The following is a 15,550-nucleotide window of genomic DNA, read 5'->3' on the forward strand; positions in this document are numbered from 1 at the left end:
AGCGCCAGAACGAGTGAAGTGGCTGGGCCAAAGCCGAAAGGACACTCAGCTGTGGATGTGTCTGGTGGTGAAAAGAAAATCCGATGCTGTAAAGAACAATATTGTTTAGGAACCTGGAATGTCAGATCAATGAATCAAGGTAAGCTGGAGGTGGTCAAACATGAGATGGCAAGACTGAACATTGACATCTTGGGAATCAGCGAACTAAAATGGGCAGGCATGGGTGAATTTAATTCAGGTGACCATCATATCTACTACTGTGGGCAAGAATCCCTTAGAAGAAATGGAGTAGCATATTTTATTCATAGTCAATAAAAGGGTGGGAAAAGCAGTCCTGGGGTACAATCTTAAAAACGATAGAATGATCTCAGTACGAATCCAAGGCAAACCATTCAACATCACAGTAATTCAGGTCTATGCCCCAACCACTGATGCCGAAGAAGCTGAGGTTGATCAATTCTATGAAGACCTACAACACCTTCTAGAACTAACACCAAAAAAAGATGTCCTCTTCATCATAGGGGATTGGAATGCTAAAGTAGGAAGTCAAGAAATCACCAGGATAACAGGCAGGCATGGCCTTGGTGTACAAAATGAAGCAGGACAAAAGCTAATAGAGTTTTGCCAAGAGAACACGCTGATCATAGCAAACACTCTTTTCCAACAGCACAAGAGACGACTCTACACATGGACATCACCAGATGGTCAATATCGAAATCAGATTGATTATGTCCTTTGCAGCCAAAGATGGAGAAGCTCTATACAGTCAGTCAAAACAAGACCTGGAGCTGACTGTGGCTCAGATCATGAGCTTCTTGTTGCAAAATTTCGGCTTAAATTGAAGAACGTAGGGAAAACCACTAAACCATTCAGGTATGACCTCAATCATATCCCTTATGAATATACAGTGGAGGTGAGGAATAGATTTCAGGGATTAGACCTGATAGACAGAGTGCCTGAGGAACTATGGACGGAGGTCCGTAACATTGTTCAGGAGGCAGCAACTCAATCCATCCCAAAGAAAAAGAAATACAAGAAAGCAAAGTGGCTGTCTGAGGAGGCTTTACAAGTAGCTGACGAAAGAAGGGAAGCGAAAAGCAAGGGAGAAAGGGGAAGATATATCCAACTGAATGAAGAGTTCCAGAGAATCGCAAGGAGAGACAAGAAGGCCTTCTTAAATGAACAATGCAAAGAAATCGAGGAAAACAACAGAATGGGAAAGACTAGAGATCTCTTCAAGAAAATTGGAGATCTCAAGGGAACGTTTTGTGCAAAGACGGGCATGATAAAGGACAAAGAAGGCAGGGACCTAACAGATGCAGATGAGATTAAGAAGAGGTGGAAAGAATACACAGAAGAACTATACAGGAAAGATCTGAATGTCCCTGATAGCCATGATAGTGCGGTCACTGAACTTGAGCCGGACATCCTCGAGAGTGAAGTCAAGTGGGCCTTAGGAAGCATTACTAACAACAAAGCTAGCGGAGATGACAGTCTTCCAGCTGAGCTATTTAAAATCCTAAAAGATGATGCTGTTAAAGTGCTGCATTCAATATGCCAACAAATTTGGCACACTCAACAGTGGCCGCAAGACTGGAAAAGGTCAGTTTACATTCCAATTCCAAAGAAGGGCAACGCCAAAGAGTGTTCAAACTACCGCACAATTGCGCTGATTTCACATGCCAGCAAGGTGATGCTCAAAATCCTACAAGCTAGGCTTCCGCAGTATGCGAACCGAGAACTACCGGAAGTACAAGCTGGGTTTCGAAGAGGCAGAGGAACTAGAGATCAAATCGCCAATATTCGCTGCATCATGGAGAAAGCAAGAGAATTCCAGAAAAAGTCTATTTCTGCTTCATTGACTACACTAAAGCCTTTGATTGTGTGGATCACAACAAACTGTGGCAAATTCTTAAAGTGATGGGAGTACTAGACCACCTTACCTGTCTCCTGAGAAACCTGTACGAGGGACAAGAAGCAACAGTAAGAACCAGACATGGAACAACCGAGTGGTTCAAAATTGGGAAAGGAGTACGACAAGACTGCATATTGTCACCCTGCTTATTTATCTTATATGCAGAGTACATCATGAGAAATGCCGGGTTGGATGAATCACAGGTCGGAATCAACATTGCCGGGAGAATTATCAACAACCTCCGATATGCAGACGATACGACCCTAATGGCAGAAAGCGAAGAGGATCTAAAGAGCCTCTTGTTGAGGGTGAAAGAGGAGAGTGCAAAAACTGGTTTGAAACTCAACATTAAAAAAATGAAGATCATGGCATCTGGCCCCATCACTTCCTGGCATATAGAAGGGGAAGCAGTGACAGATTTTACTTTCTTGGGCTCCAAGATCACTGCAGACGGTGACTGTAGCCATGAAATTAAAAGACGCTTGCTCCTTGGGAGGAAAGCTATGGCAAACCTAGACAGCATAGTAAGAAGCAGAGACATCACCTTGCCGACAAAGGTCCGTCTAATCAAAGCTATGGTTTTCCCAGTAGTAACGTACGGCTGTGAGAGCTGGACTATAAGGAAGGCTGAGCACAGAAGAATTGATGCTTTCGAACTGTGGTGCTGGAGAAGACTCTTACGAGTCCCCTGGACTGCAAGGAGGTCAAATCAGTCAATCCTAAAGGAAATCAACCCTGAGTGCTCATTGGAAGGACAGATACTGAAGCTGAAGCTCCAATATTTTGGCCACCTAATGCGAAGAGAAAACTCTCTGGAAAAGACCCTGATGCTGGGAAAGACTGAAGGCAAAAGGAGAAGGGGACGGCAGAGGATGAGATGGCTAGATAGCATCACGGATGCAATGAATATGAACTTGAGCACGCTCCGGGAGAGAGCGCAGGACAGGAAGACCTGGCGTGCTATGGTCCATGGGGTCACGAAGAGTCGGACACGACTGAACGACTGAACAACAACAACAACAGCTGTATATCAGTCTGCAATTCTTACTGCCACAAAGTGGTACATCTTAGGGCTTCACCACACCAGGCCTTTTATCCTGCAGTTTACCGGAGCTTCTGCTTCTGGATTCTTTGCGGGATTAAGATTGGCTCCTTACATGGGCTGACACTTGCTGCTTGTCTTTCTCTGCTTCTATATGTTTCATTTTACAGCCACTGGATGGCACTGCTGTTATACAGCCATTACAGAAGTACACAGCAAGTAAAGCACTTTGTAAGCACTTCCTAGAGAAAAATTGGACTTTCCCTGCACTTCATAATGGCCGGATAAAGGACATAAACTGCAGGAGCAGCCCTGGAGGTTGATGACGTTATGAAAAGGACCTGCAAACTTCCATGAGTAGCCAATCTTGATCACATGATATAAACCCCATGTAGAGAAGCCTTTAGTAACGTGAGTCAAGATCAGCCTGCTATTCAGTATGTGTGAAGGCTTATGAACTGTACATGAAACTGAAAACAAAAGGCTAACCTGAACATTTAGGATTAGACATTTCTGTAAATAGGCACTCCTAAAACACTCCTGAAAGTGTTAGGAAGACCTGCCCAAGGATAATGCATGCAAATCTGGGAGGCAAATATTTACATAGATATTTACTAGATAGATACAAATTGCCTGCATGTACCAGCATGACTGAACAATCTTCAGCTGTGTGACTTGGAAAGTCTTATGGTTTGGGTTCATCTGCACGTTATCAAGATTGCCCAAGAAATGGTTTTGCAAAATATACCAGAGATTTTCCAGAGATTAATCAAGATACTTTATACAGAAAATTATCTGAGAAAGATAACATGATTACAGCCTGTATACTGTAGTTGGAATGGTCAGAGGTGAGTATGTAGTCTAGCAGGTCAGGACAGGTTCCAAAAGGCAGAAGTCCAGGCGGGGGAGGGCAAGGCAAGGGGAGGTACAGAAACCTACAGGGCAGATACACCAGTGAACAATCTGTCCATGTTCCTCAAGGAATGTGATTAGTGCAACTAGTGCTAGGGAATTTGGCTTTGTGCTGCTTCCAACTAATAACATAATAAAATTATTTGTGTGTGTTGGTTGTTTACCAAGCCATTATTTCATGGATGACATAGTATACCTTAGAAAGTACATAACAGACTTTGAAGCCTGTAAGTACCTAAAGAATGAAGAGAAACAACAAGGCATCTTGTGGCACCTTAAAGACTAATGAATTTATTCTGGTATAAGATTTCATGGATGATAATCCACTTCATCAGATGCATGAAATGTTAATCTCAAATTGGCAGATTTATATACACATGCTGGTTGCGGTGGAGGAAAGAGATGTAAATTGTGTCGTCAGAAGGAACTGAAATGCAGAAAGTACAGACAGTGATAATTACCATAATAGTTGCCATTCCCAAACCAGTTGTGACATAACGAAAACATAACTGCAAAGTTGAGCCCATTAATATATGTAGTATGATAAATAAAATAAAAACCCTTTGTCCTCATTCAGACCACATCAAATAGAATGGAATCTCTTGATGAATTCTACTTCAGCAATTTCATACTTATAATCTGACTCTGTAATTCTTTTGTTCAAGAATGGCCACCTTCAGGTCATTGACAGCATATTCTGGGAGCCTTATAGCAATATAGTGAATCCTGGAATACTGCAACCTTCTTTTGAATCCTATGTAAGTGGCCAATAGCTCCCAACTCTCCTATGCAGATCTGAACTGCTTCCACCTTTCCCTACCAAAATCCATTTGTGTGACCTGACTGAGCACTATGCAGAGCCTGAAAAGTCAGAACCCCTGACAGCTTATGCTGTACAAGTGGTGGTCTGCTCCAAGTTTCTGAGGACCCTTCAGCAAAACATCTCGAATGCCCCCCTCCCTCAGTGAGTCTCCATTCTTACTGCCAGTGTCACTGCCAGGAGCGCTCTGGAGGCTTCTCCCAGTAGATTCCAATAGCCAACTCAAGACACAGACGAAAGGATTTCTTTTCAAAGCTTTAATCCTTTTATAACTTAATGACTTTTTCAGATGCTAATCACCAGCGACTAAAGCAAGGAACAGCAGGGTAGCCTAAGCTTCAAGTAGTCAGTTGATCCCCGTTTGAAAGAGAGTCACTTGAAGACCCAGAACTTATGGGCTAGGGAGAGATCCTCCCTCTTTCCCTTGGGTCCATGGGAGGCGGCCGTTGCTTGCGCGCCAAACGGCGCTGCGCCTCCTTTCCGCGCCCTCCTTCGCTCGTCACTCTTTGTGTCTGCGTTGAGCATCTAAGAAGCCCCCCTCCCGCATTCCCTCACTACCCGGGTCGCTATCTATCTCTGGAATGCTGGCAGGAGGAATCTCTGCCAGGTGCTGAGCCTGTGAGGGATGAGCTGGCCCCTCTCCCACGGATAGCTGTTCCTCCTCAGAATCCGAACTGTTCTGAGGCTCTACGGGCTCAGTTACCACCCTGACAGTCACCAGCTGCCATTGCTCCTCAACCTTTTTCTCATCATTGCTACCACTTGCTTGCTTGACAGGCAGAGAGTCAGTGAGCAAGGAGGCTGTGGCATCTACTGCTCCTCCTTTTCACCACCACTATTGTCTGGGCCAGAGCGAGAAGCAGGTGAACATGCGGGTGAAGAGGAGGAGCAAGTCCAGAGGGCTCTTGTCAGTGGGCTCCTGCTGGGGTGTGGGCTCTTGGTAGGTGCCCAACCATGCCTACACTTGATGCTGGCCCTGGTTGGAGGCCAGCATTGATACAAGGCCATGGCATTGTCCTCTTGCACCTTCCATGGGTCTAATTCTGTGAGTCAATTCCTCAGTAATGAGGAGCACATGACTGGGCAGCAAGTTGGTGGAAGTAATGAATTAAATCAAATTAGCCTTCATGTAGAAAGGGAATTTCTCAATATCCCCAGGGCAAACAACTGCCCCTTCATGGATCACTGCCTTGTTGTGGCGAAGGGGCTTGCGTAACTCAGTGAAGCCATAAGCTATGCCGTGCAGGGCCACCCAAGACGGACAGCTCATGACAAAATGTGGTCCACTGGAGAAGGAAATGGCAACCCACTCCAGTATTCTTGCCAAGAAAACCCCATGGAACGTATCACAAGGCTAAAAGAGATGACGCCGGAAGATGAGCCCCTCAGGTCGGATGGTGTCCAATATACTACTGGGGAAGAGCAGAGGGTATTTCCAAGTAGCGCCAGAATGAGTGAAGTGGCTGGGCCAAAGCCGAAAGGACACTCAGCTGTGGATGTGTCTGGTGGTGAAAAGAAAATCCGATGCTGTAAAGAACAATATTGTTTAGGAACCTGGAATGTCAGATCAATGAATCAAGGTAAGCTGGAGGTGGTCAAACATGAGATGGCAAGACTGAACATCGACATCTTGGGAATCAGCGAACTAAAATGGGCAGGCATGGGTGAATTTAATTCAGGTGACCATCATATCTACTACTGTGGGCAAGAATCCCTTAGAAGAAATGGAGTAGCACTCATAGTCAATAAAAGGGTGGGAAAAGCAGTCCTGGGGTACAATCTTAAAAACGATAGAATGATCTCAGTACGAATCCAAGGCAAACCATTCAACATCACAGTAATTCAGGTCTATGCCCCAACCACTGATGCCGAAGAAGCTGAGGTTGATCAGTTCTATGAAGACCTACAACACCTTCTAGAACTAACACCAAAAAAAGATGTCCTTTTCATCATAGGGGATTGGAATGCTAAAGTAGGAAGTCAAGAAATCACCGGGATAACAGGCAGGCATGGCCTTGGTGTACAAAATGAAGCAGGACAAAAGCTAATAGAGTTTTGCCAAGAGAACACGCTGATCATAGCAAACACTCTTTTCCAACAGCACAAGAGACGACTCTACACATGGACATCACCAGATGGTCAATAACGAAATCAGATTGATTATGTCCTTTGCAGCCAAAGATGGAGAAGCTCTATACAGTCAGTCAAAACAAGACCTGGAGCTGACTGTGGCTCAGATCATGAGCTTCTTGTTGCAAAATTTCAGCTTAAATTGAAGAACGTAGGGAAAACCACTAAACCATTCAGGTATGACCTCAATCATAACCCTTATGAATATACAGTGGAGGTGAGGAATAGATTTCAGGGATTAGACCTGATAGACAGAGTGCCTGAGGAACTATGGACGGAGGTCCGTAACATTGTTCAGGAGGCAGCAACTCAATCCATCCCAAAGAAAAAGAAATGCAAGAAAGCAAAGTGGCTGTTTGATGAGGCTTTACAAGTAGCTGAGGAAAGAAGGGAAGCGAAAAGCAAGGGAGAAAGGGGAAGATATATCCAACTGAATGCAGAGTTCCAGTGAATCGCAAGGAGAGACAAGAAGGCCTTCTTAAATGAACAATGCAAAGAAATTGAGGAAAACAACAGAATGGGAAAGACAATTGAATGGGAATGGGAAAGACAAACGCATCAATTCTTCAGCGCTCAGCCTTTCTTATAGTCCAGCTCCCACAGCCATACGTTGCTACTGGGAAAACCATAGCTTTGATTATATGAACCTTTGTCGGCAAGGTGATGTCTCTGCTTCTTACTATGCTGTCTAGGTTTGCCATAGCTTTAATCCCAAGGAGCAAGCATCTTTTAATTTCATGGCTACAGTCACCGTCTGCGGTGATCTTGGAGCCCAAGAAAATAAAATCTGTCACTGCTTCCATTTCTTCCCCTTCTATATGCCAGGAAGTGATGGGGCCAGATGCCATGATCTTAGTTTCTTTAATGTTGAGTTTCAAACCATCTTTGCGCTCTCCACTTTCACCCTCAACAAGAGGCTCTTTAGATCCTCTTCGCTTCCTGCCATTAGGGTGGTATCGCCTACATATCTGAGGTTGTTGATAATTCTCCCGGCAATGTTGATTCCGACCTGTGATTCATCCAACCCGGCGTTTCTCATTATGTACTCTGCATATAAGTTAAATAAGCAGGGTGACAATATACAGCCTTGTCGTACTCCTTTCCCAATTTTGAACCAATCGGTTGTTCCATGTCCGGTTCTTACTGTTGCTTCTTGACCCTCGTACAGGTTTCTCAGGAGACAGGTGGTCTGGTACTCCCATCTCTTTCAGAATTTGCCACAGTTTGTTGTGATCCACACAATCAAAGGCTTTAGCGTAGTCAATGAAGCAGAAATAGACGCTTTTCTGGAATTCTCTTGCTTTCTCCATGATCCAGCGAATGTTGGCGATTTGATCTCTAGTTCCTCTGTCTCTTCGAAACCCAGCTTGTACTTCCGGTAGTTCTCGGTTCACATACTGCGGAAGCCTAGCTTGTAGGATTTTGAGCTTCACCTTGCTGGCATGTGAAATGAGCGCAATTGTACGGTAATTTCAACACTCTTTGGTATTGCCCTTCTTTGGAACTGGAATGTAAACTGACCTTTTCCAGTCTTGTGGCCACTGTTGAGTGTTCCAAATTTGTTGGCATATTGAGTGCAGCACTTTAAGAGCATCATCTTTTAGGATTTTAAATAGCTCAGCTGGAGTACTGTTAAATGAACTAGCAGTAAACAAATCAAGATGCATCCAGATTTGAACATTTTCTGTCTCTTCTGTCCTAAGTTATTGACATTGTATCATAGCCAGAAGCCTCCAGAACAGGGAAGGAGGATCAATTAATAAATCAGTGACAAATCTTGGAGATGAAGGGCTGATGTGCAAAGACAGTTTTCCCTGCACACAAGCAGCCACAGATGCTATCCCAAGCACATGCATGTTTGCAGTTGCACGAGGCAACATTGGTGTGAGCTGAGCTGCAGGACATAGATATAGCTGCAGAAATTCCATGATCACGGCAGCTAGAAAGAGCACTACCACATTTGCAGAAATTATTGCCAGCTATATACATATATGCTGGTTCTCATTTCCCAGTGTATGTGTGGCCAAGGAGAGGTTGTGTACAGTGACCTTAAGCCCAGTCTTGATAACCACATTCATAAACTTCCTCCTGTATTTTTGTCCCCATCTCCAAACGACACACTTAATAAGAGATTTGCCACATTTGAATGTAACGCTAAAGAATAGTTTAGTGCTACATGAACAAACTTTGGACTCATCCGTACACCTCTTTCCTCTCTTCCTCCAGCATGGCCAGGTAGAGAAGATTAGAAGCACCTGCTTTTGTTTATGACTAACTGCAGTTTGTCATATTATCGGAACTGGAATAAACTGTGTTAGTTTAAGACATGGTTTGTACAAACACCAAGACCAAACCATGGTTTCTGATTCTGGCTTGTTTGGATAAACTGTAGTTAAAACTAACCACAGTTCCCAGTGCAGATTAAATGACACTATCTTTAGCTGAAAATGGAAGCAGATGCTTCAGATCTCCTCACAGCCACACCAGAGTAGGAGAGAGGAGGTGGATAAATGTAATGTTATACTATGGTTTAGTCTATAGGCAACCTAGCACCCTCCAGATTTTATGGACTGCAATTCCCATTATTCCTGTCCATTGGCTGAGGTTGGTGGGAACTGTAGTCCAAAACATCTGGAGGACACTAGGATGCCTAACTCTGGTTTAGTGCTATGTATGAACCAGGTAACTAAGGACCAAACTAGACACAATGCCATTCATTCAATTAGCAATTGCATGAATGGCTTTTTAAAAGTAAATTGCAGGCAAGAGGGGAAATGGATCAGGACCCTGTACTGTGTGGAGTAGAGGGCTTTAATTTGCCCTCTGCAAAAACAGACCCCAGGGGCCTACTAACCAGAGCTAGGCACAAAACAGAACTTTGGGGGTGAAGCCAAATGGTAGCTCACCAGTGGAATCAATCACAGCCAGTCGCAATTATCATATTGAACCATCTGCTGTGATGACCTTCCAATAGAAGTACAGACCCACAAGAAGCAAGGATTTGCAACATAACTTGGGAAGAAACATGTGTTTACGTACTCCCACTATGCATTATCCCCATACTATTTCCTTTCCTCAGGATCAGCCAACAAGGGACCTGTAAAAGTATTTGCTCCCTCCTATGCAAGTATGACTCTGGGCAGAATTTCTGGGGCACAGAGAACGCATCCATTCTGCCCATTCCCGAGGATGGGAAGTCAGGTCTGGCTATAGTAACACATGCATTAGTTACATCAAGACTGGATTACTACAATGTGCTCTGTGTGGTGCTACCTTGGAAGAATCTCTGGGTGCTGCCCTTGGTCCAGAATGCAGCAGCAAAGATGTTAAACCTATCCTGAAACTCCTGCACTGGTTGCCAATTTGCTCCCACGGCACAATTTGAAGTCTTGATGATTACATTTAAAGCCCTAAATCTCTTGAGCCCAGGATACCTGAGGGATAAATTTCCTCTCTACCAACCTGCCCACTCCCCCTATGTTCAGAAGGAGAAGCACTTCTCTGTGTCCTGCCTAGGGTACAGGCATGACTGATGGTGGCAGTAAGGCCTCCTCAGTGGCTGCACCAAATTTGTAGAACATCTGGCCCATGAAGTGCAGATGGCTCCTCTCTGGTTGTCTTGCCCCCATTGGTGAAGTTACTTTATTCCAACAGGCTTTGGCCTTGCTAAGTATATGACATTCTGTTTAAAGGTTGTGTTTTTATCTGTGCTCTCCGTCTCTGTTGTGTGTGGGGGGTGGGGGTGTATTTTTATGGAATGCATTTTTTAACAATTTTGTTATAAGCCACCCTGAAACTTAGGCATTAGAAAAGCACGATAGAAATCATTGCACAGACAAGCCCAACCTGCCTTGCTGGAGCTCCCTGGAAAGGCAGTGATGAGTCACTGTGGCATAACCACAGTGAGAAGCCTGGCCTGGTTCCTATGGCCCACTGGCAAGTTGTCACAAAAGCAGGAGCTTCTGTGAGACCAGGATACTGGGAGGAAACTAGGCACAGTATGAGAGCTGCATTCAAGGCAGGAAATGCAGTGGTGTAATGGAGGCAGGGCTCACAGGGACGCAGCACTGGCCCTTTTTTTTTTAATTAGCAGGGACACTGATGTCATCTGCCACCCCTTCAGAATTCCCTGTACCCTCAAGGTTAGCTGCAATTGTCACAGTAGCTGGGGGGCGGAGGGAATTAATTTTCCCAACAACAACATATTATTCCCTGCTATAATGCAAAGTATTTTGGGATGGCTTAGTCTTCATTGGGCAATGAAGACCCATTAGCTTTACAAAACAGCTGCTCCTGGGTGGAGATGAAAACTACTAGACCTAGTTTGTTGATATGGATCAATACAGCTACCTGAACTTTTGCCCAAACTGCATGACCCATCTTGGAGTTGTTTGGGGGAGGGGGTTGTTGGGGTTGTTTTTTGTTGTTGTTTTTAGAAAGACCTTTCAGCTTCTTTCCTTGAATTTTAACAATTAACTTTGGCACTACCCATTTAATATCAAATCCATCTTAACAGGCTGTGGAGATCTACCTTTAAACTCATTTTTTTCTACATGTAATGATGGGAGGACCTTTGCAATAGTTTTGAGATTCTAATTGCTTTTTAAAACGTTTGTCCGTTAAATCCAAATCCATCCCTTAACCAAGGCACAGTAGAGCCAAAAAAACCTTGAATATTTTCAGGAGGTTGTGTGTTTGCCACTCATTTGTGCTTTTGCATAAGAAAAATAAAAAAGTGGCACTTCTAAATTGAAAGCTGCCATTGACCATCTTGCTCTATGAATGTAAATAAGGGTCTTGTTCTTCCCTTGCACCTAAACATCCATTTACAGTTTAAATGACAACTGCATTTAGCTTAATTCCAGAAGTGCCAAGCCCAAGCCAGACTGCATCTGCCCTGGTGCCCCTCGTGCTTTTAGGTTCTGCTCAGCGTCCCTCCAGCTAATACTTTAAAAACAGGGGAGAGGAGTAACGGGTTGGTGCCTTCATTTGTCCATTTATTTTACAGTCATCATGTTATGCATGTTATGCATGTTATGTTATGCACGTTATGTTATCATGTTATGCATGTTATGTTATCATGTTTTACAGTCAACATGCCCCACTGCATATCCTCTTTAAATGGAGCCATAATAAGTTGTCTTAGGCCTGGTCCACACATGCATCAGTATAAGGTGGGACAGTTCCGAGGTAATAGAATGCTTTGCACCACTTCAGGCTAGGAATCACTTTTTAAATATTTTACTAAATGTATTGCTTGCCTTTCTGCCAAAAATGTTATTCTACATGGGGGGGGGAGGGGGGAGAAACTAGCAAAGGATGGCCATGTGTCCTCTTTTACTGAGCACAGTCTTCTGTTGAAAGAGCTGCTGGAGGACTGTCCAATATTTTGAAGGCATCCTCTGTTTGAAGGGTTTTCCAGTCCAAGCCCAGCTTAAAGATAAAGACCCATCAGGAGAAAGAGCTGGGCCTTGAAGTTGCCCATCAACAGCACCTGGACAGCAGACTGAGCAAGGTACACAGGTCACCTGATCCCAGTCTCTGACGCTATGGTGAGATGTGCTGTATTTCTATTTAAATTACAACATTTATTTCTAAATTTGCAGATAGATAGATAGATAGATAGATAGATAGATAGTAGCATAGGCAAATTTTATGCAAATGGGTATCCTCTTTTTTGGTGATGTCTGTCCTATTTTTTTAGTAATTTGCAAGTGGACACCCTGATAGGGAGCTGCCTTGCACTGGTCCAACTAGCCCAGTACTGACTACTCTGACCGGCAGCAGTTTTCCAGGATCTCAGGCATGGGTCTTTCCCATTACCTGCTACCAGTTGGGAGATGCCAAGATGGAATCCGGGAACTTCTGCATACAAAACACATGCTTTACCACTGAACAATGGTCTCCATAGAAAATAGAAGGGTTGCATTTACTTGGAGGGAGCTTCTTTGGGCTTTTCTAGATGAGGCTTTTAATCTGCCAGTTTACCAAGGCTTCTTCTTCCGTATTCTTTATGGGATTAAGATTGGATCCTCTACATGTGTTTTCCCCCCCCCCAGGTTTTTTTTTCCTTCTCTGCCTTTCTATATGTTCCATTACATCACTGCTAGGTGGCACTGGGGTATAGTGGAGTTGCACAACTACACCAAGGTTTTATTCCGCCATCCCCTGATATACCAGACTTTTACTGATCACCCCCCCCCACACACACACACACACAAATGCTTAGAAAGCATGAGAGAGGCCCTGGAGGAGGATGTTATCTAAAGCGCCTACAAATTACCATCAGCGAGGGATCCCAAGTACACCATAAATGCCTCACGTAGAAAAGCTCTTTTTGAGAATAAAATTGACAATATCATACCGCCCTTATACAAAGCTATGGTGCAACCACATTTGGAATATTGTGTACAGTTCTGGTCACCACACCTGAAAGAAGATATTGTAGAACTGGAAAAAGTGCAGAGGAGGGCAACTAAAATGGATAGGAGACATTTTTCTCCCTCTCTCAAAATACCAGAACCCAGGGTCATCCTATGAAGCTGATTGGTGAGAGATTCAGGACAAATAAAAGGAAGTACTTCTTCACACAGCGCATAGTTAAACTATGGAATTCGCTACCACAGGATGTAGTGATGGACACCAATTTGGATGGCTTTAAAGGGGGGTTGGACAGGTTCCTGGTGGACAAAGCTATCAAAGGCTACTAGTCTTGATGCCTATGTGCTACCTCCAGTACCAGAGGCAGTGAGCCTATGTACAGCAGTTGCTGGGGAACGTGAGCTGGAGGGTACTGTTGCACTCATATCCTGCTTGTGGTTTTCCTGTGGGCAGCTAGTTGGACACTGTGTGAACAGAAGGATGGACTAGATGGACCCTTGGCCTGATCCAGCATGGCTCTTATGTTCTTATGGCCGGGGTGTTGAACCTCAGGCCCACAGGCTAAATCCATTCTATCTGGTATCCCAATCTGGCCCTCTGGGCTTCCCCAAAAGGCTGCACCCCATTCTCCTGGCCTCGCCCCCTTTTCCCCACCTGCACATCATTTGGTGGTTCCCTGACTTTTTTCCTGGCTTTTCCCCCATTCTAAATGGTTGAGATGCCTCTCTGAAGGCTCAGTTACTGGCAGGAAGAGCTTTAAGCTAAAGTATTTTGGGCTCTGCCTTCTTTTGCTTTTAGCCCCACCCACCACTGGAATGTGGCCCGCAAGAGCTTCTCCAAAACAGAATTCAGCCCTCCCTGCTTTATACAGAGCAGCATTCAACAATGGCACCCTACTCCCCCCGCCCCAGCCTGAAATGACCCCATTCGCATGGTCATCTGATGACTTAGCTGCACATGTTGGGCCAGGCCTTAATAAGCCTTTTTTTTTTTTTTCAGCAGTTCTTGCCCCATCTCTGAAATTAGCATTATACTGACCTGAATCTTGGCACGGCAGTGATGATGAATGTGATTGCCTTTGAAATACATATATATGATCAAACTACATATGCATGTTAACTCAAATTGACAGTAAATCCCACTGGTGCTATGCTTTACCTGGTCATGGTGGGTGGTTCTGTGCAAATTTGAGAGCCTGGCCCAAATCCCCAGCCCTAAACTGGCTAGGACTCAACGAGTGCCTAACCATACCAGTTGCAGCAGGGCCTTGTTACTGTACAGCTCTGTGGTTGCTTCTCTGCCCACCCTGCTGAAATGGAAGGAGCCCTGTGACACCCCCATTTGTAGCCTTGCACAGCTTCCATCCATTTCAGTACGGTTTTGCATAAGACAAGTTTGTTCTTGTGGTGTTTGCAATAATGTCCATGGAATTTGCACAAGAGAAAGTCCTGATAGATTATGCCTCTATTGACCTAAGGCCAAACTAGACATGACATTATTTGCATCTTTAGTCCTTGAGTGGCTCTTTATCGATAAATAGCTGGCACAGGGGGAGCCAAGCCAGATCAGAACTGTGTCATGGACAAAGGGGGCTTTAATCCTTTGCTCCCACTGCAGTCCCCATCTGATTCAGAGGAGGCCCCCACCTGCTGTTTGCAATTGGAAGAAAGCTTCTCCCCTTATTGGTGGGGGGAGGGAACAGCCAAGGCCAGTGTCAAGGGTAAGTGTGAAGGACTGCTGAGACTGGTCCCAACAACTCTGCAAGGTAGGATAGGCCAAACCTGGCCACAAATCCCCACAATAACCTAGTGGCCGTCTACCCAGGCCAATCGGCACTGAAATTATGCAGAACACACCACACAAACTTGAAATTGGGGAAAAGTGTATTGAAGGGAAAGGGACAACTGGGAAGAGAAGGGGAGAGGTGGTAGGCTGTACCGGAAATTACAAGCAAGATTGCAACAAACAGAGCACCCAGGAATGCTGAGAGCCTTTATATGCACACCCAAGCAAAATAACAAAGCTTGCTATTCTATCCTATACATACCAAAGTATGGGCCTTCCAGGATAGTTTCCAGCCACCAACATGTCTCGGAACCATCAGGGCAAAGGAAGACAACCCACCTCTTCCTCAGTCCCCTATTTAAGGACAGCCCTAGCAACTCAGGGCAGACTTCGTGTAACCAATCAAAGCTCAGCCCCTGGGCAGACCACCCTTACCTCAGAAGAGGCAGGATCTTCCCACCAGACTCTGCTGTTTATCTCTTTCCCAATTAAGACAGACTGAACTTGCCCTTCAGCAGGGCCCGGGAACTGCTAGATAACAACCAGCTCCAGGTGGTTACCTCGG

The 15,550-nt window shown here is 44.7% G+C and overlaps 1 protein-coding gene across 1 annotated transcript in view; it reads right to left on the bottom strand.

Annotated features, from left to right (window-relative positions):
- XDH (xanthine dehydrogenase) overlaps nt 1–15,304 on the bottom strand; it is a 108,510-nt gene extending 93,206 nt beyond the window's left edge. The window contains exon 1 of the mRNA XM_084828629.1: nt 15,248–15,304. Within this exon, the coding sequence (XP_084684755.1) occupies nt 15,248–15,301 (54 nt within the window). The 5' untranslated portion in view covers nt 15,302–15,304. The remainder of the gene's footprint in view (nt 1–15,247) is intronic.
- Nucleotides 15,305–15,550: the final 246 nt, after the last annotated feature.

Source organism: Heloderma suspectum, chromosome 1 (assembly GCF_057233095.1).
Source record: "Heloderma suspectum isolate Gila_16-S chromosome 1, 16-S_ref, whole genome shotgun sequence".
In the NCBI taxonomy this organism is placed as follows: Eukaryota; Metazoa; Chordata; class Lepidosauria; order Squamata; family Helodermatidae; genus Heloderma; species Heloderma suspectum.